The sequence below is a fragment of the Ooceraea biroi genome, chromosome 10 (genome assembly GCF_003672135.1).
Source record: "Ooceraea biroi isolate clonal line C1 chromosome 10, Obir_v5.4, whole genome shotgun sequence".
In the NCBI taxonomy this organism is placed as follows: Eukaryota; Metazoa; Arthropoda; class Insecta; order Hymenoptera; family Formicidae; genus Ooceraea; species Ooceraea biroi.
Window position 1 is genome coordinate 1,562,853 of NC_039515.1, and position 27,307 is coordinate 1,590,159.

The window sequence follows — 27,307 nt, forward strand, 5'->3', positions numbered from 1 at the left end:
AAGCCAAGTCAACTCGTCGGGAAAGGCCCGATGGGCCCGATATACTTGCGACTTGCGATATACGTGCGATACGTACCCTCTGTCACCTTCGCAAACCAACGGCCGCATTCAGCAGACTCAACAGTTGGACAACATTACTAGATTTTCCACTGAATCCCTCATCTAATTGGCATAATTTTTAAATCTAGGGGTCTATTACGTATCTCTTCACGGAGTGAAAATGTGGAAAATGAGCAAATTTACTAGAATATTTATAATTTAATTGGTCAACACCTAGTAAATTTGCTCACTTTTCGCATTTTCACTCCGTGAAGAGATACGTAATAGACCCCCTAAAGGAATGCACCAATTAGATGCAAGAACTCACTAGGCGTTCAGTTGAGTTGAGTCTGCCGAATGCAGCCAATGGCTGCGTTCATCTACCTGGTGACTTTCTTAATATCTCTCAACTCTGACGAATTTTGCACGCGCTATACGTTATCTTTACTCATGTTTTGCTTTATGATTGTGCGTTTAGCAGCGAATATAGCAGCGGTGGCAGTCGTACCGATTGGTGATATCGACCAGTGCCGAGCGATCAGAGGTACGAGTTTGAGATGTGTTCGTTTCGTGTCACATAGCTGTCATCAAAGAGGTTCTCCTGGAGAACAAATGACGGGTACGTAATACGCTTCAACTTTGCACTACGATTACGATTGTCGAGCCGTCTCTTATCGACGGTCGCATAATTCGAGATTTATTACGAGATTACGGATATTTATTAAACAATCGAACGTAAAAGGAGGGATTCTCGGAAGGGAAGACTTCCACGTGCGTATGACGAGTATCAATGAAAAGTATTAAATCCGAGATTCCTTTGCGGTATATCGCGGACATATGCGCAACGTTATCGTGAGATGTTAACGCGGTAACAGGTGCCATCTGTACATTGAACGCATAAATCATGCGTGTAAATGCGCCGGTTGCATCATGATATACACATTTTGTATATCCGTTCGTATATCCGGTACAACATGGTACAAGCCGAAGCAAAACTTCTTTTCTCATTTGCATTCTTCAGAACTAAAATCGCTAAATTCGCCTCTTTCAGACGAAGACAAAAAAGAGATGCTAATCTTTCTCATGATTCGGTTTATAGGTGTCAAGGCGATTAAAATAGCGGCTTATCGTTTTATCTATACTTGGAAATAATAAACTGTCAATTTCAATGTAAGATTCTACGTAAGAGTAACGTTGGAGGCAGGACGTTTGCCGAATTTCAGGACTTTCGCTAAAATTCGTTGAAAATTCATAGAAATCACGTGGACCGTTCTCCGACGAGTCGCGCGCAGAGCAACGAAGTGCTGCAACTACCTCTCCGTCGTTATTTAAATATGTAGGAAAATTACGTAACGATTTGGACTACTTTTGCACGTTCATGTTATTTGATTGAGATCCTTGCGGCGATCATAATCACCGCGACTTTGCATACGTAATGAGCACGGTGACGTAAGCAGTTCCGTCGAACGCGACGCACGCACCGAGTCCTTTTAACACGATTCGAGAAAATTCATAAACAATTATTTATTAATTCAAGGCAATCCTCTTTTGGTTTTTGCTCGGCGCGAACCGTGTTGACCGCACGCGCAGGGCTATTAATCAAGAACGTTGCGTTCCATATTGTCGCGACGCGGCGCGCGTAGTTTCGACGAGTGCGATATGGAGAAGAGGACGGTGACGTAACGAGGTGAGCGTGGCTACTCGCGTTTAACCTATTCATTCCGCAACGTTGTGATATAATTTAACAGTCATTTATAACGGCGATCGATAACGTCGATCATTATGATTAACCTTGATGATGATTCGCCATTTTCGTTGCATAAATATGCGACGAATAGATATACTAGATTTATTAATAAATTCCAGCTAAACTTTTCCTTGTAACTCTTTTTCAACTGTTGCTTCGACGAATGACCAATCAACGCTGCGTAGTACACGCAGTGGTAATACAATTATTTCGTTGCTTATTTCGTTGTTTATTGAGATGGAATATTCTTCCCGATGATCAAGTTTTCTCATGTCGATCCAATCCCAGTGAAGAGAAATCGTGATGACGGTAAGATGCCGGCAAGATGAGAGGGAGATGACGATGACGAAAAAGTGCAAAATGTCCCATACATTGCTGTTGATCGTCACGGTGTTTCCTCCCTCTGACTGGTCGGCCGCCATGTGACATTCACCACGTTAATCCTGCGTTATTCAAATCATGATATAAGTATATTTACATCATGATTTAAATGTATTCATATTAAATTGAAATGAGTCGCTGTATAAATTGTCCATTATCCTCATCATGAAGAAAGGTTCAGTTGAATTAATTGTGGAATTAGAATTAATCGAAACATAAGAGTACAAATAACTTACAAAAGGAATTGGAAAGGAGGTTAAAATAAAGAAAGAAATTATATAATTCTATTATTATATAATTGTTTATTATATATTATTACTTTCTTAATAACGCGGGACTAACATGGCATGCTTCGGATTCGATAAAATTTGGAGCGCCTGAAAGATCGAAACGTTGGAGATTCGGCTTTATTTAAATCGGCAGACAAATAAGTTGTTTTCGTGGCGAATGTCACGTGGCGGCCGATCAATCAGAGGGAGGAAACACCGTGACGATCAACAGCAATGTATGGGACATTTTGCGCTTTTTCGTCATCGTCATCTCCCTCTCATCTTGCCGGCATCTTGCACAATTCCTTTTCACTGGGAATCGCTTTGCTTACCTGCCTTTTTCACGTTGAATTGATAACACAGGCAATTTCATGAAAACGCATCTCGCGATTTATCGGAGAATACCGCGCGCGCGGAAAAGCGGTATTTCCATCCATCGATTTATGAGGGGAATATCGCGCGACGACCCTCGTTGACCAACATATTCGACATGTATCTGAAAAAAGTTGTGTGGTGTGGCACGCTGTGTCACCGTCGTATCTCGCGTCGCGTTGCGCATCCGCTCTCACGGGCAGTTGAGCGAACGCTTTCCGCCGGTGCGGACTTTGCCGCGTTGTTCCGCGAAAGTAAAAGCACGCTTGTGACGCGCATGCGCGAGTGACTCGCTGAAATCGGCCGCGCACCCGCGCGTGTCGCGTACGTGCACCGTGCACGTGGGAAAGAGAGAGGGAGAGAGACGCAACAACAACTACGGATTATCCCATTCCGGTCTATGGCAGATTCGTCGGAATGACAAGCATGTGCACGCGCCTGTGACACATAGCGTGTGCATAGCAGGTGTCACTTGCGCTAATTGTAAGCACTACCGCTGTCTCTGATAACATGGCGTAGCCAGAAGTGCCGTGATTGCCTCCTAATCGGCCAATCAAATCAAACTTTTTTTCAATCCGCTCGTTTTTTAATGATGTTCTCTATGGGTCGAAAACGAGACAAAACCAGTCGTTTTATTTTATTTTGTTTTTTTAATTTGACTATTTTCGACGAAAGAGATTAAACGGATTGAAATTATTTATACTTGAAATTATTCGACGTTGGAGCCGTTAGATGTTACATATTTATTAGAAAGGTTGCAAATTTTCATAGAATGTATCGCAAGTCGGTTCCTATTTATAAAGTCGGCTATTTCGAGCGCTTTAATTTTAACTTGTTTGGCTCACGTCCCTCTGCTGCTATCTGTTTATACTCGTCGCAAAATATGTACATGTGCAAGATGGCATATATGACCCAGTAAACACAAAGTAACAGTAATATACATGTTATGTTATAATTTCCCACTCATTAATATAAATACACCATAACATATGTGTTATGTAACAATTACATTGTTGAGTGGGAAATTATAACATAACATGTATATTACTATTACTTTGTGTTTACTGGGGAGTGACGAGAGGGAGAGAGATTGTTCGTACTTTATTCGTACATTGAAATAATTTCCACGGAAAACTGTCGATATATTAGCGAGCTATCGACAAGAAATACTCGTGAAATTTAAATCTTATCACAATTGCGAGGCTTTCTTCGGCTTTTACTCGCTCGGAGTGAAATGAATTTGATAAGCGCGCGAACGATAGAGACGTACTTGAATCATGCCTCGATTTGCTGCAACTTGTCATCCCTCCCCCTCGTGATGCCGTTTCCTAATCTCACCGAAAGAGACGATTAAACGGCGACTGATAACGCGGCGACACGGATAACACGAAGGAGTCGTCGTGGCCTCGCGTAACGCGCGTGCATGCGAGATATTTCCGAAATAGCCGCGACGGCGGCGGCTGTGCTGTGTGCTACCCGGTGCGAGGGAGCGACGCAAAGCAAAGCGCACGTCTCGTCTCCGACGAGAGAGAGAGAGCCTCTCTCTCTCTCTTGACTCGCGCGCGCGTCGGTGCTTTCCGCCCGACGACACGCACACTGCCACCCGACTCCGATTTTTATCGGCTTGCAGTTGATGCTGCAGAAACGCGGCTGGCGGGGGCGCTCCCGACCTTGACATGGAGGGCCACGACATCCAGGAACTGGTAACCGTAAAGGACAGCGTGATCGTCAGGGGCGTACATCCGGCACCCTCCTCCCCTACTTCCAGTGGTGAGTATCTGTATTTGAATTTGCGTTGATTTGCACGTGGAGCGTAACGACCTACCTAGGTTTTAAACTAATTCAACGGCACGCCGCATTTCCGGGCAACTATAGTGACATCTGAGAAATGTGACGGAGAAACTTTTTCAGGAATTTTATTACTGAGCAAGTCTGTCCCTTTTTTACTTGGTCCCGCATTACAAGTGGGAAACCGACTTTCCAAAAAAGACGGAGAAAATTGATCGTATACATGTATATACGGTGTACGGAATTGATTCGGAAATGTGGACGCGCCCGCGCGTTTTACAATTAACAATTTGGCAAATTCTCCGTGTACCGGCCCGTTTACGGCGGCCGTAAATAGCTCATTGCGAAGGACGTATCGACATACAGTCGGCGTACGTATAAAAGACTGGAGCACGCGCCGCCGTCGCTGCTCGTTACGCAATCGGCCTCAGACACGCACATTCTATCCGACAACTATGCGCAAAAATTCGCGCGGGATGAACGAGCCACGCTCGTGATAAGGCCGCGCCGCAGCCGCTGCTGATAACCTCGAGGACCCGGCTGCGTGCTACCAAAATGGCGGCCGGCGTGGAAATCAACTGCAACGCGTAAATCGTCTCGGCGCTTGAAAAAAATCGCAATAATCGCAATAATCTCTCCTTGAGGAGATTACCGAGTCGAGACGACGAAAATCGAGACGGCGCGGGCGTCGTTCTGAAAAATGTCAGGCGCGATTCCCGCAAGTCGATCGTGAGATCGGTAAGAGTCTCGAGCAATCTTGACGTTCTTGACGTTGCAGATGACGGTTGCGACATGAAGGTGAAATAATAATATGAATAATCGCTCGAGTCGAGAGATAGACACGAGTGATGTAAACTAAAACAAGTATTTGTTGTTCGCGAAATGGTCGCTCTTAAGTATTATTTTCATAATACTCGAGATACCTCATAACACTTCCAGGAATACGAATTCATGTGTGCGAGCGCACTCGTTTGTCCAGCAAGTTTTTGCGCATGTTGTTACGATTAATATACACCGGAGATATTTCTCCGGCGCGTAAGATTTCTCGCAAGTCGCGGTAACTCTAACGAGCGATTTGCGATCATGCAACGCGTGGCTCATGTGTACCTTTCGTTTCAATTCCTCCTCGAGTTCCTTCTTCTTTCTTCCTTTAAAGCTTTAAAACTTTCGAACAATAAACTCGAGTAACAAACTCGCTTTGTATACTCGTTTGATACAATAAAAAAGGAATGCGAAAACTTCCGGAAAGACGAGAGATACGCTCTCGTTTCATTGAATTCATCGATGCAACGGAGCACGTGGCATCCACGCGGTTATTTCCACGATTCGCGACGACGAAGAAGCGTGTTTACGTGAGATAACGGCCAAATAGGGAAACGTTCGTTGTTTCGTGAATGCACACTTTTTCTATGTTTCTTTTAATCGCACATGTGTCGCTCGTGGTTGGTAGATGCTCCTTTGACGATGACAGGATCGTGGACCGAAATTCGCGTAATTACGAAATTGTGGCACGGTTTCATTGCATGCCGAATCGAAGGTTGCATTCTCGGCATATTGTATCGCCGGCTGTAATAACGTTATGAGCAAACCGTCGCAAAGGGGTCAGCTGATAACCCGCAAAAAGGAGGAAAGAGCTTGACATCCGACCAGTCGTCGGAGATCGTGCAATCCCGTCGATATTTCTAATAACGATGCGTCAAATGCAAAGTTCCTTTTTTTTTAATCCAAAATTTTAGTTGATTCGTTTTACATAATGCGCGACTTTCAAGTTATCTTTGCTCCGCACATTTCATATCCGTCATTCCCTAACGAATCATAAATTTATACTTTTATTTATACTTTTTATTTATACTTTTTATTTATACTCTTCCTCCCGAGTTTCATCACTTTTAAGGCGTCGATCGCGCGTGCGTATTTTTACGGAACGTAATGTAAAATAACAGTCATACTTGCGCAAAGTTCTTCTCTTTTTCTTTCTGAATTTATCGTCCATTTTTCGGTATCATCAAGATGGCAAGGATATCACACGATGACAAAGTATCCGCGAGATACAGGAAAGTTGCGTTGATAAAAATCTGCCCGCAAGCAAAGTTACATGATTGTACACATATTACTCGTACACGTTAATTACCTAACGAGATACAGATAAGTGAAGCTTAGACGATAAAAGATATTAATTGTATTATAGAGAAAAGTTATCGTTTCTCGTTCGCTGTTGTTCTTAAAACAGCTTCTTATTTTCTTTTTCCTTTTTTTTTCGATTTCTTGGAGATAAGCCCCGCAACCGATAAACACGAGCTAGCTATCGCTGATTAGTGGACAACATTATCGCTAGATGACAAATAGTTCTCTCGAATGCAAATATACATTGAGAAGCCGAAGGCTCCTTATCGCGTTACTCGTGCATGTCGTTTGTAATATTGTAAAAGAATATTGTAAAATGAGAAGAGGCGACGAAGAGAGGAGAGGCATGAGCAATCATCTACAGGTTTATCCGCATTTTCTTTACATGTCACTTACATCTTGGTGATGATTTATTGACTAAATTCCATAAAAAGCGCGCAATATTCGCGGTATTAAGTATACCAATCGTTGCGTGTACGTGTCTGCTATAAATGTTTTCCGACGCGAAAATATGATGAGAATGCTACAAATTTTCCCATTGAAAAGTCCCGACCTATTCATTTTGTTTTTCGCGTATAGCACTCAGCTCGCGTTTTTAGTTGCATAATTGTGATCGATGAGCAATTTCCGTACGAATCATAGCACGCTCTAGCAATCTGTAGACACGTGTGCGCTCCTTATTCGAACGAGACATTTTTACGAGACGTTGTTTGTGTCATTACACTTGAGAAATACGCAATGCGATGCAATTCGAAAGGAAATAAAACGGAATAACATTTATGGAAATATAATATATCTTGATGCTTTCTACATATGTTAGGTATATGCAAAGTTTTAGTCTTTCTTTTTCTCAACGCTCTGGTATTATAATATTATTTAAACTTGAAAGAAATTCTCGCTTTTTTACGTTTCTCAAGAGTTGACATTAAAGTTTGTAAAATGCCACATGTCATGATTTAACAATAAATATAATTTTTTGAGAAATAACAATGATCGCGGCGAGCAAGCGGAAATTTAAAGAGAAATGGCAGAAAATCGTAAGAAACGAAGACAAATATTTTGATGACTGAATTGTATTGCATATATTATGCATCTATAATAAAACGAATGCAAAAAAATGACTGAAACCTTTGCATATACCTAATATAACCTTGAAAATATTTGCCGATGGCACGTTATTGCAGGTGATTAATATACTCGCGGTCGCAAAAAACGCTATTACCATCAGAGAGTTCAAGAGACCTGTTGGCCTATGTCGGAACTTCTGAGAATATATAATCGATGCTTGCACACATATTTATGCAATGTTATATTTAACTATGCGATTATTTCACATGTTGTTTTTCGCGTTTAATTGGAAACGCATCTCGCTTTTAATCTTAGACATATGTTTTCGACTCTGATTAACTTGCAAAAAGTTCTAGCCCTCGCTTGTTATTTATTACAAAGGCAAAATTAATATTAACAGTATTAAAAGTTTAAATAAAATAAACAAATATATATAGTGAGATCGGCCTTAATCTTAACATTTGTCAAACTTGTAAACATTAATGTTGCAAAAGTCTGAGTAACCGGCTGTAATCTCGTCGTCGTCCGTGATTGATCGTGCATTAATTGGCAGCTCTGGACAGCGGATGGCTCCAACTCTCCCATTCTACCCTTGTTCCAGGATACACGTAACAGAGACGCGAGTGCAACACGTGTATAGAAATATGTAATGCATAACGAGGCACAACGAGAGATTAGATTATCAGTTGTGAGTCTTCCCACCCCTCGTCATCCCCTCCTTCGTCGTTTTCCCCACTGTGCGAGCTACCCCAGTCTCGAAACGAAAACTATCCTGTCCAGCATTCGGCTTTAGTACGTTCATCAGAGCAGATCTCCCGTGGTGATTCATGCACAGTTTTTCCCAATGCACTGGACAACTTGTGAGCAACTTGTGAAAAGTTCCGAGTGTGACGGGAGTGTACCAATCATTCTATCCTGACCATTATTCGAGGTGCGATTCTGGAAGCAGAGCAGTTGCTACAGTGAGATTAAGGAAAAGTTTGCGATGCGTTTCGAGGACAATTTGCTTGAAGAGCTCAGTGAGTCTTTGATCTGTTAATTATTATTATTATACGTCATCATTGTTATTATTATTATTCTACGTTTTTTTGTTATTAAAATATAATTATCTCGACGCGCATCGATCGAATACATGAATTGAATGCGTTACGTGATCCCGATGGTCGTATGTAAGAATACCCAAATGACAAAAATAACAAAATCTCTATGATCTCAAACAGAGAATATTTGTCCAAATAAGTCTTCTAACGATTTTAGCACTACTTTGATAATCTTATGTCATTATTTCTGCACCACGACATCGGATGGAGAATACGGAGATGTTTCGCTTTATATACATAAAAAGGATCTGTATTAAAACATAAAAATGCATAGTGTACATAGCAAAAACCATTTTGTATTATATATCTATAAAAAAACGCAACATATTCGTGCGTAAATTTAACAAACAGTACGACACATTGTGCCATACAAGTAACATTTTCTTTAATTTTCCTTAAAATTTAACAGTATAAATGTTTATTCTACATAAAATTTGCTTCCAACCATTGTAATTTTTTGATTAATTTTATGTTAAATTAATAGAAAAATGTCAGCGGATCTTTTGAAATATAAAATATGTTGCATTATATACCAATGTTTTTGCTGTGTGCATATATTTATAGGCATAAACAAAAAAAAGTAAAATATATTCTTGACTGATGATGAATTTTTAGAGATTATCCGATGCTTGCAAAAAATACAATTGTTTTGGCATAGGAGCCATTGCACTTTCATTTCATTCGTCGTGTTTACGACGAATAAGAGTTTTAACAAGTGTTTCGATAAGATGGGCTATAAGATTCGATTCGATGAAAAGATATCTTTTTCGAAATATATTTTTTTCTTTCTTGACTCAGAGATTAATACAACGTATTGCGTATTGTATCATCTAACGATTACAAATTGATAATTTATCCTAGCAGATATCATCGAAATCGCATTAAGAGGATCCTGGAATCGTCTGTATTACCGACGCGACGGAGTGAATGATTTTTTAAATAGATCTTTTCATTGATTGCGCAGAATGAATAATCCTTTTGCACAAAGAAATCTTTTTGCACGATATCCAGGAACTAATCTTGTGCTCTGTTTTACTCTTGGACACAATGTTATACAAAAATATATTCACAAAATTGCAGCGCACAGAAATTTTTTTATTTACACTTCCTTTATAAACACATTCCTCAATTCCGTCGATAATACAGACGACTCCAATTTCCCCTTAACAAATTAGCCGTCTACATCCAATTTTGACTCAATCAGACCAGTACCATAGTTGTCGAAGCCTAAAACATCTGCACGTAAGCAACATGCTAAACTTCTGACTGATAAAGACCATATCGAGAAAACGAGAAAAAAAAATATGGAGAAGAAAGAAAAACAAATTGAAAAGAGAAAAAGAGCTTGGAAAAGTAAAATTAAAATAGTAAGAAACAAAAAAAGGCGAATACAACACAAAACAAAAGCGATTCTTCCAATTTTCGAATCATTTCCTACTCTTGATGATTCTTTAAGCGGTGAGGAAGATATTAAAGACTTTTGTTCTTTTTGTGAATCATAGTTTTACGACAAGAAGGGACCATGATGCGACTGGATACAATGCGCAAACTGCACGCAGTGGATGCATGAAGATTGTTTTGAGGATGTGTTTGTCCTGTATGCAATGCTGATGAATAGTTGTCTTATTTAATTATCTATAATGTATATATACATTATAAGTATTAAGCACTGAATATAAGGTTAATTAAGAAGACTGATAATAATTATATACCAATAACTGGCAATAATTATATACCAAATGTTAAGTGACATCTTATCCTCAGGCGTTCTCCACACCTGCTGGGTAAGATGCCATATTTTCGATGTTTAAAAAAGTTGATTTTGTTGCATTGTTAATACGGAGTTTCGAGTTATTTTCTATGTTAAAAAGGATTAAATACTGTAATTGATAGTACAAAAGATACTTAGGTAAACTGACATTTGTCTTTTTTATTTACATTACTTCGTTAAGTGTGGCATCTTACCTCGACTTACCCTAAAGAGCATAAGATACATTATAAAAATAGCGCGACCGATACGTCGATATTTGCAGGTTTGTCAATCGCTCGCACTATAGGTTACAAACAATGCACACCGCCACGTTGTCTCCAATGCACCGGTGATACGCCCTAAGCGTATGGCCACGTGGTGGTAGGCGCGCGTTGCATGCGGCCACCACAAGCTCCGTGCAAGCTGGAACGGACAAGCATGGAAAACGGAGACGTGAATCATTTTTACTCTTGCTGTCTCATTGTCCGTCACGCGGGAATAAGAGCATTCGATGTCGCGTTGCGATTTATCGCGAGGAACTGACTCATTCTGCTCTTTCTCTCTTCCTCTCTCTGTGTGCCCATACGCAGAACGCAGCTTTGTTACGCGTCTTTCTCCGCGTTCTCGTACAAGCCATCTCAGCATTCTTTGTCACAATCGCAGATAACCAAGTAACCGTGCCGATGGGAGAAAAAAATAACTCAAACTTGGCACGATTTACCTCGTTTTATTCCGCGAATGGGAAACTAGTCTAAAGTCGTACAAAGACTTACATTCTCGTACACGCGACAATTTCATTTGAAAAACCTATGGGAAAGAATGTCGGGAATTGTTGCTGGCAAGCGATGCGAAGCACATCTGTGAAAGACACATTGTCACAAATTGAAATTCTGATGTCGATTACGAATAATATTTGACGTATGCAATAGTTTTAATCATATTTTGCACGTTTCCGCTTTTTAAATCCATACTATATGCAATACAATTCGGTGAACAAAATATTTGCTCTCTCTCTCTCTCTCTCTCTCTCTCTCTCTCTCTCTCTCTCTCTCTCTCTCTCTCTCTCTCTCTCTCTCTAAAAAAGGGATTTTTTACGATTTTCCGTTCTCTAGGATAAATTTCGGATTCCTTTGCGAAAAAAGTTTTTCTCAGCCACATTTCGAAAGTAGCCAGTTGAAAAGTACTGCATCGATTGGAATAAGTAGTAATTATAACATATCGCGTGCGGAAAAACTTTCCAGCCCAAATCCAAAATGATTTGCTAAATACGAAAAGCATGTATAGCTTTTCATTGTTTGTCGCGTTCACTGTTGTCTTTCAAAGTTATGTTTATCGGTTTAAATCATGACATATGCTGTTCTCTCGTAAAAAAACGAGAATTTATTTCAAGTTTAAATAATGCTATCAGGGCGCTGAAAGAAAAGACTAAAATTTTTGCATAATCTAATATCTAATACACCGAGTAACGCAAGGACTCTTTTCGATTGACGATTGAAATTTTTCGACAACTGAATACCTATTTATTCTATATTTTTGGCTGACTTGTTCGACATTTTTTCGTTTTTCGAAGTTGCGCACGTTCAATCTCGAACTAGTTTCTTAGATCTACTATAATATAACGTCCGATGCTTGACCATGTAAAATTGTTAGCGAAAACTTTAGATTGGAGTTTGCGAGGAATTAAAAATTTGATTCATTTACATGGAGCGCCGTAATCTCTCGAATTGCGTTCATTCTTTGAAAAATATCGTAAGGCGGATATTCGCGATGACTATATCGTACCGCGAATGCAATATATCTACATTGCCTGTCTCCCACCCATCTCGGATCTCGGATCGCGGCAAAACGTGCGTACGTTTACCAGCTGCTTGCCAGTCGTCACCGAACCGCGTGCCTGGCGTGGTGTCTGATGAAAGTCGTTAACGTCACCGCCCCGCGTTCGCGTTTCCGTCATCATCATCATCCCGTCATTGTACGAAATCTGTCGACGAACGCTCGTAGCGCTAGTTATTTTCGTAATCTCGTTTCGTAATAACTGCTAAGAATCTAAAGGAGGAGAGAGGACAAATGAAACCATTCTATCGCAGGCGAATCGATCTCTCGAATGCTCCCCGCGTGTGCCGATTAAATCGCGAACAAGTAGTTGACGTAAAAGATTCGACAAATAATTTTGCCTATTGATCAACTAACGCGGTAGTGCTTGACTTGAGTGCTTCAACGAAATATTGAAAAGAGATTCGATGAAAAGACGATTCACGACGAGATGGGTCTCGCAGGTGCGCTTTTCTTGCTTTTATTCTCTTTGTTATGCACGCGCGTGTCATATTATCATTTTATTCGTCTTGTTGGATTTTAGTACTTAGATACTTTTTACACGTGTTATCCTTTGCGTTTCACGCAACAATTGACTCTTTCACTCTGAAGAAATGCTGCTCGGCACTTTACTCTTTTACTCGTCAGCTGATTCAAATTTCTCTGATATCTCATTTCTTTAACTTCCCGATGTAGCGACGTGGCGCGTGTGTTTTATTGAAATAAAGAGAGCGAAACACAAAATCAATTGCGACGTGTTTTGACAAAGAAAAAAATCTTAATTTTTGAATTTTGTAGGTAGATCATCAGAATTACAGAGTCAGTGAATGCGTCTCATGTAATGAGAATTTCGTGCGAGAAAAGAGAAGGGAAAAAGGAGACAGGAAAAAGAAAAGATGCGCACTCGTGATAAATTATAATGCGTTGTACGATCTCGACAAGATAGCATTTGAGCATTTTGTATAAATAAAAATAAATTTATTTTTCTCTCTTTTTCTCTGTCTCTCTTTCTCTCTCAAGATGATAAGAACGTATCATCGTTCGTATTGTTTCAAGCGAGCTAAATGATAGACCAGAAAAGTCAATTGTTGAAATTCTCTCGACCGCCGATGATGCGAGTATGTAAGATGTATGTGTAGCCAAGTAATTGATACTATCGCGACTGCTATCGTTTGATATCGTTTGAAAACTCTCAACGCTACCATTTAATTTGTGCTAGACACATGTTTCAACTATTGGTTTCGGCTGTTTGTTTATTCGATTTGTCGATAAAAATAGGATAAAAATATTCGTTCTCGATGTGCCGGAAGGCTTGTGAAATTGTTGAACGTCAACGAGAAGCCTCGACCACGATCGTTCCAAAGGAAGCTTGACGCGCGTGACGACCACTCGCTTGCGTTCGATCTAATTTGTGCCACGACCTAAACGTGACTTGCGTTTTCGCGGGACATTCCATATCCGTGTGTAGCTAACGCGTCGAGGCGTTAAACCGTCAGGTCTGTGATTAAAAATTAAATTTGAGAGTAAATATAATATAAGCGTGCGCTAACGAGAGCCTTAACGATTAAAAATCTCTACGCACAGAAATACGGCAGAGGCGAGTCTCTTATCGTTCCAGTTGTTGCCGTGTCGACGTGTTATCATCGTGAGTGGCGTTGCACTGCGCGCGTACATGTGTATCTGAGCTTCGACAGCCCTTTATCTTCAAACATGTTCAAAAAATCGTTACGTTAAATTTCGAGTGCTTGTCCTTGATTCAAGAAATGAAATTTACGTTGAAATCAATCTTGCAAGTTTTGTTGGAAAGTTGCGAATCTCGGGGATTTCCGATCTGTTGAAGATATTAACGTCCGGTAAAATGTATTTTTTTGATCGCAATGAGAGATTACGAAAGATAGCAAATGGTATTATCACGAAACGAAACACATACACGCACACACATACCTATGTATCATTACGGTCAATTATTTACGATTGCGGTATTAATTATTGGTATCAATTCTCGCAAATTTCCAATAAATTTGCGCAAAAGGTCTCGGAAGTGCCACGCTACACATCGTGCAAGAATCTCTTTGTTTACTCATGTTTACTCTTTTTTCACCCCAAATTTAATGCAAATTATTCGTTGTCGGAATCATGCATATCGTCGAGTAACACATAAGGAAAAATATAGATGTACGCGTACTATATTTGTATTTGCGCGTCATAATATTGTATTTGCGACATAAAAATAAAAATGAAAATATCTCGGCTGTTTAATCGGCGATCGATCTTGAAAATAAGCTCCAACCGAGGAGCAAACAAAGATTAACGATTAATCGATCAATGTTACCGCGCAAACTCTGGAAATCTTAGTAGACGCCAAACGGGAAACAGACATGACGTACGATTACGTATGATCGACAATGCTGGTCAATAGGAAGACTGAGGAACGTTTTAAAATGAGCTCCGGAGTAATTATGTTTTACTTTTCCTCGTGTTGAAACGTGTCCTCCATTACCCGCCAATAGTGTGCCCACTATTTGACTATGCTAATACCGTGCTCGCTAACAACCTAGGCAAACGCGATCTATGCGTGCGCGCTGTTGAAGGCTCACAAAAGTAAAAAGCTTTGGCTCGCGGCGATGCGAGCGGTTTCGAGCATCGCGTCGCTGTTTTAAGCATGCATAAATAATTAATAACCTGCAAATTGATTCGTAGTCCAGCACACGAGCATGTAACATGTACACGGTGCGCGTCATAATATAAAGAAGCATGTATATGACATTTTCTCATACGGGAGAGCAATAAAGGAAATGGAAGTGGCGCCAGCGTTGCCTTCCTCTCCAATAATCTGTACGCACACGCACACATACACACACAAGTTTCATTCCATTCGTTTATTTGGCCGAGAGAGAAAGAAAGAAAGAGAGAGAGATTATTACGTAACATTACAGCATACGTAAACGAAACGACTACCGCGCATGTCGCAATCACGTCGTTGCATTAGCTTAGAGATCAATCGGAGAGACACCTGACCAAGAAGAGAGAGAGACGTTTTGCTTCCCGATGTCGAACGAAACAATTTACATGTACTCACTTTACATGTAACCTGTTAAATCTATTAAAATGACAAGCGTTCAATGGTCAAGTGTATTATTGTCGGATGAGTGACGAGTTTTCTTGTAAACCTTTTTTCAGTTGACTAATCGATTTTGCAGTCACTTGCTCTGTCGTTTATTGCTCGTCTTATCTCGTCGAAGAAACGTACACGCAAGCATGTATACCATCCACTCGTTAGCGGCATTCGGAAAAATAATGGTAAAAGTAATGGCAAGTGAAAGCAACATGCAGATTGGAATCCAAAAAAATAGTTTCGTTTTTTTAAGGATAATTATCACGGCGTAATTACGACCAATTACTTTATGGGATAGGTCCTGATGTCGTGCCTGAAAATGACCGCAAATTTCTGAGAATCGCACTACGCGTGATTTATTCGCACATTTCTTTTTGGAGGAATTTTCTTGCCGACGACGTAACCGAAGAGAAAAAGGGGTTCTCTCACCAGTCACAAGTGTCGGTTTTGTAATGAGACAACCTGTCGAAAAATAGTTTTGCGTTCTCCAAGTATGCGACGCGCGAAAATGTGTTGTAAAAAAAAAGAAAAGTGGCGTTAATTTCGCGTGCTCGGTAATCTCTCCGGTGCTTTACATGGTGCGTTTTTCAGCGCGTACAAAATTATTCGAGTGACGTTGAGCAAACGTCGGCTTGGCGACGCAGAATTACCTTCGGCTGCAGTTCTTAGAAAAATGATAGGACAACTCTCCGCAAATTGACGTGAACGACGTTGTATCGACATTGCAAACATCGCGCACGACGAGATGAGATTCCGTGATCAGATCAGCCTTGGTTTTCAAAGATTCAAAGTAGAGGATTCGTGAAAATTGTGAAAGGAAAGGGAAAAGGGGACACTCGAAAAAAAGTCGCAACTTTTTCAAGCGGTTGCTTGAAAAATTTGCAATTTTGTAATGTGGACTTTACACCGTCAAAATTGGATATTGGCGCTACGAATCGCGGTTCTATCAAAATTCTAATTTGCTGACGCGAAATAACGCGGAATTCGCTATAGGCGTCAGGTTTTTCTGCGCGACGGGAGACCCGAAGCTTGACTCGCTATGGTTCTTGAATCTCTCCCCTCCCCCGCTGGGCATAATCCGTCGATTAAAGTACGAATCACTGGACGCAATTAGATTCTCGGCCAGGCGTGCGGGACTATTATCGTGCGATAATTTGGCTGACATTGCGGTAGGTTCCGCTTTGCCGGTCTCCAGTAGCGGACGAATTACGACTGTGCGATGTCCTCGAGCTAGTACCTTTACGAATACAGACTATAGAAACTGCTAATATAAATTGCTAATGTTTTCCTGTCTTTCTTTTTGCATTAGAAATGTCTTCGTTCTGCCTGCTCGCGCAGAGATTATATGCCAAGTCGCGCGGGTTTTTCCTTACCTGTTCCATCATCTCGATAAGCAGCTTATAAGACCAAAAAGTAGGAGATAAAAGCATCGGATAAAGATGATCGTTAAAACCCGATTGGATCGACTGGACGAGAGAAATGAAGAGAAACGAAGCGAAATAGTATCGTGCATAGATCGATCAACTTTAACGCATATGAAGCACTTTAAAATTATTCCAAGGACTCGCGGATCTACGCGTCTTTCGCGCGTCTCGTTTTCTCTCTCTCGTCGGTTCTCCGCAAAGGTTCAATGTGAGAGCCTCAATTAAAAGTGTAAATTGCCAAATCAATTAAATCATGAAAACCTACATGTTTACACGATGTATAACTGCCTAGTCAAGTCGCTACGAAACACTGTTACGTGTCAACGTAGCATCTTCTTACGTTCAATATTTTCAGAAACCTCAGAATTGCTTATTTGCCTCACACACCATCATTTAAACTTTAAATTTTAAAGAGAAATTGAAAGAAAGTTCTAGTTTAAAAACCGATAGATCAAACGATGATCGATATCGTTGATAGCTCGAACGAGCAATACGCCAGTCACTGCGCGGTTTTATCACTAGTGTCACATTATCGTCTTATGCATTTCCTCAAGGTCCACGATACGCGATTTGCATACTTAACCCCTACTGACCCAGTATCGCGACTGCGGTATCCATATTATTAAAATGCATAATTGTTCAGAGCTCGCGTTTCACGCAGCGTAATGTCGTCGTCGTGTCGCAACGATACAACGATACAGGGTACCTCGGTGTGATCCATACATTGTTTCTCTCCCATAATCCCCAATTAAATTAAATTAAATCGGGCAAATAAGATCGAAGGAGTAAAAGAATTGTCGGTGCGTTACAGATGAGCATCTGCAGATGAACATGGGCGCGGGAGCAGCGGGTAGTTCCATTCTGGGTCTCGCTACTGGCTCGGGAGTAACCGGTGTCCTGTCCCAACACTGCGCCATATGCGGCGATCGTGCCACCGGCAAGCATTACGGTGCTGCATCCTGCGACGGCTGCAAAGGATTTTTTCGACGATCCGTCAGGAAGAATCACGTGTATAGTTGCCGGTATATGCCTCTTCACATCGTTATATACATATAATACGTATATATAACGCTCACATTATGCTCGCGAAAAGTGGTTAAGAAAAAACTGTAAAAAACATTTTTACAGATTTAGTCGAAACTGCGTGATCGATAAGGATAAGCGAAATCAGTGCAGGTACTGTCGATTGCGAAAATGCTTCAAGGCCGGCATGAAGAAAGAGGGTGAGTTAGATAGATAGCATTTATTAGCTTCAGATACACCAAGAAGTAGGGACTTGGTTTACAATAGAGACTTAATCGCACATCTTTCGTTCCACACACAATAAATAAATAAATAAATAAATAATAATAAGACTATATAACTAATATATACATGAAACATACTTATAATTTATGCCTAACTACTGCACATACCGTACCTGAATCCCTCCCTGTAACCCTCTTTCTGTGGTGCTACCATTTATACTTTAACCATTCCTAGAGCTTTCATTTATCTTTCTTTTCTTTTTCTTTCCAAAATTTTCTTAAGACTTCATCCCACTTAGCTCATCATCTCGCATCCTTTTCAACCTTACCTCTTCACCGTCACCTAAATCATTAAACTAAATCATTACTCTCTCGTTCTACTGTTCCTTCACAAAATGTTCAAAATTATCCTATTCCAAGAAAGAGGATGAGTTTTTTTTCGTAACCGCAGTTTTAGGAGAATTTCTCTAATTTTTGTATCTCTCGCGTACCCGAAAACGCGAAAATAAACTACTACCTCTACCTTTTTGGAATAGTGGATGGAGCCAAGGGATACACACGCTCTTGTCTCCACCTGAATAGTATAGAATCAAGTGTTTAACAAAATTACTCATCATTTTCTGCAGCCGTGCAAAACGAGAGGGATCGCATAAGCTGCCGGCGACCCAGCTACGAGGAACAGGCAAGCAACAGTAGCGGCCTGTCGGTAGTTTCATTGCTGCAAGCAGATTTACTCAGCAGACAAGCTCAACTGACACTGGAGGTCAGTGTAAAACCTTTGCCCTCGAATTGGAATCAAATTAAATGCCCCACCTGGCTTATCCTCACTCGTTTTCCCTATTTTTTTTCTATTTTTTAGGAATGATTTAGGATTCATATAGGTTGCGCGATACTTGATTATCAATACGTCTGCTACGAACGAGAATGTTGACGATTCGTAATCCAAAATTTCAGTTAGACAGTCCGAACGGCGACATCGATTTCAGCACGAGGCGGATAGCCAGCATAAACGACGTGTGCGATAGCATGAAGGATCAGTTGCTGATCCTGGTCGACTGGGCCAAGTACATCCCGGCGTTCGTCGAACTCCCGCTGGACGATCAAGTTGCGCTCCTGAGGGCTCATGCAGGCGAGCATCTGCTGTTGGGTGTGGCGAGGCGCAGCATGCAACTCAAAGACGTGCTATTGCTCGGCAACAATTACATCATAACGAAGAATTGTCCTGGTACGTTGAGTCTGTACGAGTTTACCGAATGACGGCACGGTTTTGGTGACTTGTAACTTTACCGCGACCGGAGCAAGCGACGTCGAACATGTTGATTCAAATAACGAGATACGTGTCCAAAGACTGTCTCGAGTTTCCAAATTTTCAAACGTTTCTTGAGCTTTATTACCAAGTCTTTTTCTTTCCAAACGCTTTGCTTTGATTCGCGTTATTGAATAAGCGTCATGAATGGTTATCGGCGAGCTTCATAATTGTATTGCAGAGTTGACATTGCGCCGACTTGCTCCAGATATGCTTATTCGCGATATTTGCATGCTACTTTGCGATTGTTTATGCGATCTGAATCTAATCTAATCTAATCTACGTGTGGAAGGGAAATATTTAATCTACGTGTGGTGGATACGCTTACGAGTTGATTGGTAACGATCTTTCTCGGAGGTGAATATTGGGCAAACTGACTAGTTTTCTCCTCGGGCGGTGTTACGCAAATGTCTCTCGTCTCTCGTCAGCACTCTCGCCTTTGCGAACGTTTTGAAGTAAAGTTGCGTTTATTACTTATAGCACGCGATGCATAGAGTAATATAATACAGAGGAATAGAGTAATCGCAAGCAAAATTAATTAATTAAACTGTAGAGTGCGAGATACGGACGAGGTACGAAGGTGGTTGCTCCAATATGCCCCTTGCGCCTTAAATAATCATCACGAAGAATTTCGTTCTCTTGAATGAATATACTGGTAAACATACTCGAGTCTAGGATTGAAATTTTCAAGCGTAAATGTCCAGATGTATGTAAATCATCATCGACAGCATTCAGATATACCACACACGAATGCACGAAGTGGCATCTTATCTTCGAACGAACGGACGAGGATATCTCGACTGCCGACGTCGAGAAAAGCCATCGATATCGGGATGACGCTAGCACGTCCTTTCTCGCGACTCACCGTGTCAGCATTTCTCGAGATTCGGGTCTCCTCTAAAAAGCCGATTCGACGACGGCCTTCATCTTTTTGCTTACGTAATTTCGCCGTCCACGTGTGTTGTGGATGCTACACTGCCGCTCGTCACTAAACAGGCCGCTTGCTCAACGCTTCATGTCTTTTTTATCTTTCTGTATATCTCGTTTCATCCCGTAATATTGTAAACAGCTATATCGAAAACACCGTTTCTTTGCGATTTTCGATTGCGGTTCCCGTAAAGCAATTTTACCGGATATTTACCGTAAGAGAGAAAAAAAAGCAAAGTCTTTACGAGGATTCTTAAATCTGTCGATAGATTTTCAGTCGTTCGATCGTCCAGTCATCCTTGAATATACACCTGTCAATGTCTCGTCAATATCCCATGAAGACGCGAATGTGTATTACCAGTATGTACTGTGTGTCTTGTAATGTTTGAAATTTTAGTTTAATATTTAATATTTTATCGGCAAACACACGCAGGTCTTACCTCGTATGTCGGATTTGTCTGGTGAGTTAAAATTTCCTTTGGGTTTTTATCTTTTCTCAAATTGCGATTATTTATTATTGATGTTAATTCATGAGATTCCGACTACATTACGGTTGACATTTGAACGTTTCAACCAGTTTCAACCTTCGAGAGCAAGTTTGACATTTATTTAATTGTATCTAATTCTGGTTCCATGCATCCAAGTTTCGCTCTATACTCGAAAAATCGTGACGTTCAATTGTAAACCGTAAAATCGTCCAAATGAACAACGGTGCCACAATGATACAATGTGTGGGTGGTATATGATAATGTGAACGCGATATTTGTGTATTCTAATTTTTAATTTGGTCAATTGAAGCAATGTTTCGCGACAGAATACCCCGATGCGACATTTCTTTTTGCTTTCCTATTTGAAATATTTGCTGCACACATACTGCATGCCAATATACTATGCGAAAGAAACGCTGTCTCATCATTCTGTCACGGAGTAATTGCAATTTACGTACGCGAAATACTTTCGTAATACTTGTTCTCTTGTTTGTGATCGATTTTATTTAAAATAGAAATGGAATATTGGGAATATGATTTATGAGGATGGTACGTAAAGCGAATCGTTCAGCTCAAAACTTGTCAGCCTAACAGATTATCAAGACAGAGAAAAAGGTGCGCGAGTGTGTACCATTGCGAAGATACGTTTTGTATCTAGAGAATACCTCGTGAAATACAACGGGCGCATTCAAGGGAAAGAGAGAGAGAGAGAGAGAAATGCGAAAGATGTAATTGTCTCGTTTATTTCGCAACAATGAACATGCCAGCACGATTTATCGAGCAATTGATTACCTGAATCGTTGAGTTGAACGTTTCGTTTGCCGGCGCACGACGTGATAGGGCTAACGGGTAGCCAACTGAGTCCGGAATCTATGTATTGTGTGCTATTTTAAATGCATGGCTGAACCAAATAAATGTGTTGCGATTTACCATGTCTGCGAGATACATCTCTCTCACCGGACTCAGTTTCCACCGACAGAAAGAACAAATAGCATAATCGCGTTTATCAGTAATATCATTGTCCACAGATGGAGGTAGCAATCAGCAAGACCTGGACATGAGCAAGGTGGGCACTAGGGTGATGGACGAGTTGGTGAAACCGCTGAGCGACGTTCAAATCGACGACACGGAATTCGCTTGTCTGAAAGCTATCGTGTTCTTTGATCCGAGTAAGTGAATCTTGTGAGTTACAACGTAAGAAACGAAGAAACTGTTTACGAATGCGTCCGCGTGTCTGACGATCGTTCATAACGATCGCGGCGTGAAATTATTCGAATTATGGCAGAATTGGAACGAAAACGTTTCCCTTACGAACGCACGACTATACGCAGGCGTAGTACGCGGATTCGTACATTTCTATATTCCAACTAATACAGTTGGAATACAATTAGAATACGCTCGCGATAATCTCTGCGCTCTCGCTTCGTTCAATTCGATCTCGTTGAGGCAATCACTCCGTCCGACGGAGACTGGCCAAGCTTTCATGAACCCCACGCAAATGATCGCTTATTTATAGAGATGTATCAATTTATAGAGATATATCGAGGAAAAAGTTGCATTGAAAAACGCAGTTGATAGAGTATCGATAGCGTATCGTGATCCGATATAACGCGTGCTGAACGATAGATTCGTTAACCGGACAAAATTTCTCTTGTTCCTCATGCAATCGCATCGCCCACTGTTCGTCTTGTTGCGTCGATCGATTAATTTACAATTAACAAGTGACTTACATTTTCGTCGTACATCCGTACGCAAACAGCGTAATGAATCGTGCCCGCGTGGTCGGTGCTGCGATTGTGTACGTCAGTGTAGGTCTGATTACTTCATCGCTACGTATTCCTCGTAGTTACTCTTGTCTTATCTTTATTGTAGACGCGAAAGGCTTAAGCGAACCGGCGAGAATCAAGCACCTGCGCTACCAAATCCAGATAAACCTCGAGGATTATATCAGCGATCGTCAATACGACAGCCGAGGACGTTTCGGTGAAATCCTGCTGACGTTGCCAGCTCTGCAGTCTATCTCGTGGCAGATGATCGAGCAGATCCAGTTTGTGAGATTGTTCGGGGTGGCGCACATCGACAGTCTGCTCCAAGAGATGCTGCTGGGTGGCGCCACGTCGGAGTTGAACGGCACCGCAACATCGATATCGATTTCAAACACCGCACCAGGCAGTTACGTGAGCAGCAATGAAAGCCCCAACAGTCCGCTGACACCAGCCAACACGGGCAATCTCAGTCCACAGACCGATCAGATGTTGGCCGCCGGGAGCTCCCCCATCATGATTCTCAGGGACTTGACGCCGATCGTCACCCAGGAAGATGCCAGCTTCAGATTCTTCAAGCAGGAACCAAGTCTTGAACCCGAGTCCACCTTCTGACTAGAACCAAGCTTGCCATCGACTAGCAGCGGCAGAGCTTGCTTACTGAACAGTGCGATCGCAATGATGTAACTGGACGGGGCAATTCCGAGTGCCTTTGGCAATATATATATATATATATATATATTGTACAAGTACGAGACGGCACCGCGCCGATTGGTTCAGTCAGTTTTCGCGGATAACGTGCAATTGTTCAACATAATTCTTCGCGATATTGATTCGGGAAGAGAATAGGGAGGACGAATACGAGAACAAAAATTTCAGAACAACGAGCGTGTAGCCCTTGGTAGACGCCGAGAGACGGGGAATCCTCACGAGGGAGTTTCCACGATGTATTATACGTAAATTATGGTGGACGTTCTGCTCAAACAATTGCTCAAGTAATAAAGCCTTATACTACACAACGTTAGTCGTAGCATCGAATCAAATGTGATGATGGTCAACGTTGATCAAGGAGAAGATCAACATGTATATACGTAACGATAGAGGAAGAGATTGCGCACGAAAAGATATCGCGACACGTCGGCAGTATAGATGGGATAAATACGCAAGTATAGATATCGAAATGCCAAATCTATACACGTCACAAGTTACCGTACCGTAGTCACGGTTCGTAATAATTAAAACCGACACCTGTACAAATAATAACGATCGATCAGTCGCCGACCAAGATAAACGTGATAAGCGATAAGATCGTATCTTGTCACTGTTATGTATTACTATTATTAGGTGCTTGCAAAAGTTCGTATGTGTGCGATAAAAGCTATTTTTATTTATTAATAACAATGAGATAACATGTCATATTTTAGTCAAAGTAATGGCCGTTGCTACCGATAACCTTTTGCACTTTGTGCAATAGTTTTGATCCCGCGCCGATAAAATGACTCATCTTTTGAGGGAATCCATTCGTTTGTGATCTTTTAGGAACTTTTGCGAGCACCTACTACTGCTGCTGATGCAGTATTCGGGTGTACTACCTCCGAAATGCGGGCTATTCGATCACAGATCAAACAAGGCTCGCGTGCGGTTGACAATAACAATTAGCGCAATTAATTTAGGAATTGCTTTAGAAAAGTAGTGGGAAGAACAAAGTTTGGCCCCATCATTTGTAAATATAGAAAGAACGTACGTTCGCAAGTACGATTAAAGCAAACGCAGATAATCACGCGTCCGTCAAATGTCCATTTAAACGAGAAATATTTTTTTACCTTTTTGCTCAGTCCGTGAATCGAATAAATAATGTCATTATTTGCGTTTGCGATTGTGTAAATGGTGTATGATGCAATCATGTGACTTGTATGACATTCCAGATGTAAATGAAGCGATGTTGTATGCGTGCGTGTGTGTGTACACACACACACGCGCGCACACACACACCAAACACATTATACATACATATATGCTATATATAAAAAGAGAATTTTAATCCATAATTATATATGGAGCGATTATTTCTGTTTCACGTAAATGGTGCCATGGGTTCTGCCGTGAACCTCCTCTGATGAAATTTGAAAAATATTCACATTATTGGAAAGAATAGAAATACAGAAAATCATATATTCTCATTACACAAAGCTTTATTTGAGATATAATTACGGATTAAAATATTGCGCGGAGCGCAAATCTCCCGCAAAGTAAAAGAGTGGGCCACTGCAATGCAATTTACTGTTAATTAGTAGTCTAGTGATAAGGAATGCACGCGCCCTGACGATTTTGCACACACGAATATCGAACAGTCAGTGAGCCGGTATGGCGATTATGCTTGATCAAAATGATTTAGTATCTAAAGGTGGTGTTTAGTAGTTTTAGCAAATTACCTACATGAATAATATAGTATGGCCGGATAGAAAGTGGTAATAACGATAGCAATAATGACGACACAAATCATGATAACAAGAATATAAATCGTGATATGGGAGAATGTGCTCTGTGCTGCGACGACTCGAGAGAAAATGGCAAACAGTTTCCATTCCACGTTTATTCAAATAGCTGATGCGTCTGACAAGATTTTACACGTTGATCGAAACTCGACTTTGGTTTAGTTTGCTATCTTTGTCTCTCTCTCTCTCTCTCCCTGCCCTCTCTTTCCCTCTTTTTCTCTCTTTTAATAATTGTATATAAATACGTGTCACATATTTATACAATTATTAAATTCTGAATGCTTCCTCATGGATGATCTCTCATGACACGCACGCGCACACTGTCACGTTACATCAACACAGGCAAAAGTTTAATGACGTATACCGCTGTATAAAAAAGACGTACGTTTTAATCCAGTAAGTCATAGATTTTATGTTACCGCAATAGATCCGGCAAATATATTTTCTATTTTTGTACGAAGAAACGCTTAGGAAGCATTAATGTATCTTTATAAGGTACACGTAGATAGTAAGATAGTACGATAGTATGGAAGAAAGTTATCGTTACATCGAAACATAAGATAAATATTCTATTGTAAAGTATAACATAATGTTTCGCTCTTTGTTTGTATATTTTGAAATATTTTATCAGCTTTTAGTCATGGGTTGTGAGATAGACATTACCATTACTTTTTGTTTTATTGTTTCTTCCATATGTTGTTGACTATATAAATGTGATTGATTCCATGCAAGGTGTGTAAATAAAATTTTTATTCGTTATTTAATAAGTAGAACTCTCGTACAGATGTACTTGTATCTTTGAATAAAGGAATATTTCAATAATGTGGAATTTTATTCTGTACAACTCGGAATACGATAGTCAACGGTGTAATAAACACTTGCGTTCTGTTACCTGCACGTAAATCCTATAAAGGCACATTTCAATCGAGTTCATAATCCGTCCGCTTACGTTTTCTCAGATTCACTGCGCTTTGTGAGGTCTCGATGACGTTCGAACCTTTCTTCAACCATTTGTTCAACAGCACCTTGGCTTTTCTACCTTCTAGAAATAGATCTCTCTCCAATCTTGGCAGTAAATTATTGAGCGTAGGATCGGAAACAGGATTCTGTGCCCAGTCCATGACTAGTCTGAATCGTGATCTAAAGGTCTAGGAGATACAGGAAATACAATTACTTGATGCTAATCAAACAATCAAGGTGAATGTGAGCTTGCTGAGCCATGCTACTTACCAGCAACAAACTGTCAATTATCATTTCACAATCACGATTATTAAACTTTTTTAAATACATTCCTACTTCGTAATAATATGGATTCCACTTATTTAACATGACGGTGCAAGCATCTGCCAATAAAATTTCTCTGTAACAGAAATGAGAGGAACGTGCAATTGGAGGAATTGTCACTATGTTTTCCATGTTAAATGATACGTGTTACACATTATACCTGTAGCCTTCTTTGTACGTTTTGGGTATATCTATGCTGACTATCGATTCTTTTGCCAGGTTTAATGGTTGCGCTAGCCATAACGGAAGCTCCAACTTTGTACCCGATTTCAGGTCCTCAGACTCGGAAGAAAGATCCAGGAAACCTGAAAAACAAAAACAAGCGTAACAGAGCGAGATCCCGATTTTTATTTTTCTATACGAAAGACAAATCTCAAAACAGTCAAGTACACCATTTTACATATTACCATGCTGAAGTATTTAAAATTAAAAAATTATTCTAATGTTATCGTTGATCGTTTTCACGATAAAATCAAAGACGCGCGGACTTACCCAAACGAGGTAGCGTAACCTCTACTTTGCACGATAGTCTTTCTTCCGTACACAAAATGTCCGTGAGAGAAAAATAATCTGGCAAATAACTGCAGGACAACGTTGTCATTTTTATTTCCTTTTCCGTTTAATGCTCGTAGAAATTATTCGTTTGTGGCAACATTTGATTATGCTCGCATGCGTACTACATCAAACCGCTCTGCCATAGTGCTGCACTACTAAGTACTAGTGCAGTTAGTGCACTGACACAGGTGACACATGTAACTGTCCTTCCGGCTCGAGTCGGTTTCGTGAAGGAAGGTTAGGAAGTTTCGTA

The 27,307-nt window shown here is 40.7% G+C and overlaps 2 protein-coding genes and 1 long non-coding RNA gene across 9 annotated transcripts; 1 reads left to right on the forward strand and 2 right to left on the reverse strand.

Moving 5' to 3' along the window:
* Positions 1 to 502: 502 nt before the first annotated feature.
* Positions 503 to 26,034, forward strand: LOC105274725 (hepatocyte nuclear factor 4-gamma). 7 transcript variants are annotated; one of them, XM_011331064.3, is made up of 8 exons: positions 503 to 658; positions 4,439 to 4,578; positions 17,801 to 18,011; positions 18,118 to 18,212; positions 18,863 to 18,999; positions 19,191 to 19,461; positions 21,968 to 22,126; positions 22,830 to 26,034. In XM_011331064.3, the coding sequence occupies exons 2-8, from the start codon at positions 4,485 to 4,487 to the stop codon at positions 23,333 to 23,335; spliced, it is 1,473 nt and encodes a 490-aa protein (XP_011329366.1). In that variant the 5' UTR covers positions 503 to 658; positions 4,439 to 4,484; the 3' UTR covers positions 23,336 to 26,034. The 7 variants fall into 7 exon arrangements, with proteins under 7 accessions (XP_011329366.1, XP_011329369.1, XP_011329367.1 ...); XM_011331067.3 differs by having other exon boundaries at positions 21,986 to 22,126; XM_011331065.3 differs by having other exon boundaries at positions 505 to 1,726.
* Positions 7,115 to 22,823, reverse strand: LOC105274727. Its single transcript, XR_893121.2, has 2 exons — positions 22,688 to 22,823; positions 7,115 to 8,727 (listed from the first exon to the last, which is right to left on the reverse strand). It is a non-coding gene; the product is annotated as an uncharacterized LOC105274727 (long non-coding RNA).
* LOC105274724 (DNA replication complex GINS protein PSF3) lies at positions 25,951 to 27,100 on the reverse strand. The gene is made up of 4 exons (XM_011331063.2): positions 26,992 to 27,100; positions 26,660 to 26,804; positions 26,446 to 26,575; positions 25,951 to 26,363 (listed from the first exon to the last, which is right to left on the reverse strand). Exons 1-4 carry the CDS (start codon positions 27,098 to 27,100, stop codon positions 26,136 to 26,138), a joined length of 612 nt encoding a protein of 203 aa, XP_011329365.1. The 3' UTR covers positions 25,951 to 26,135.
* Between the last annotated feature and the right edge of the window lie 207 nt (positions 27,101 to 27,307).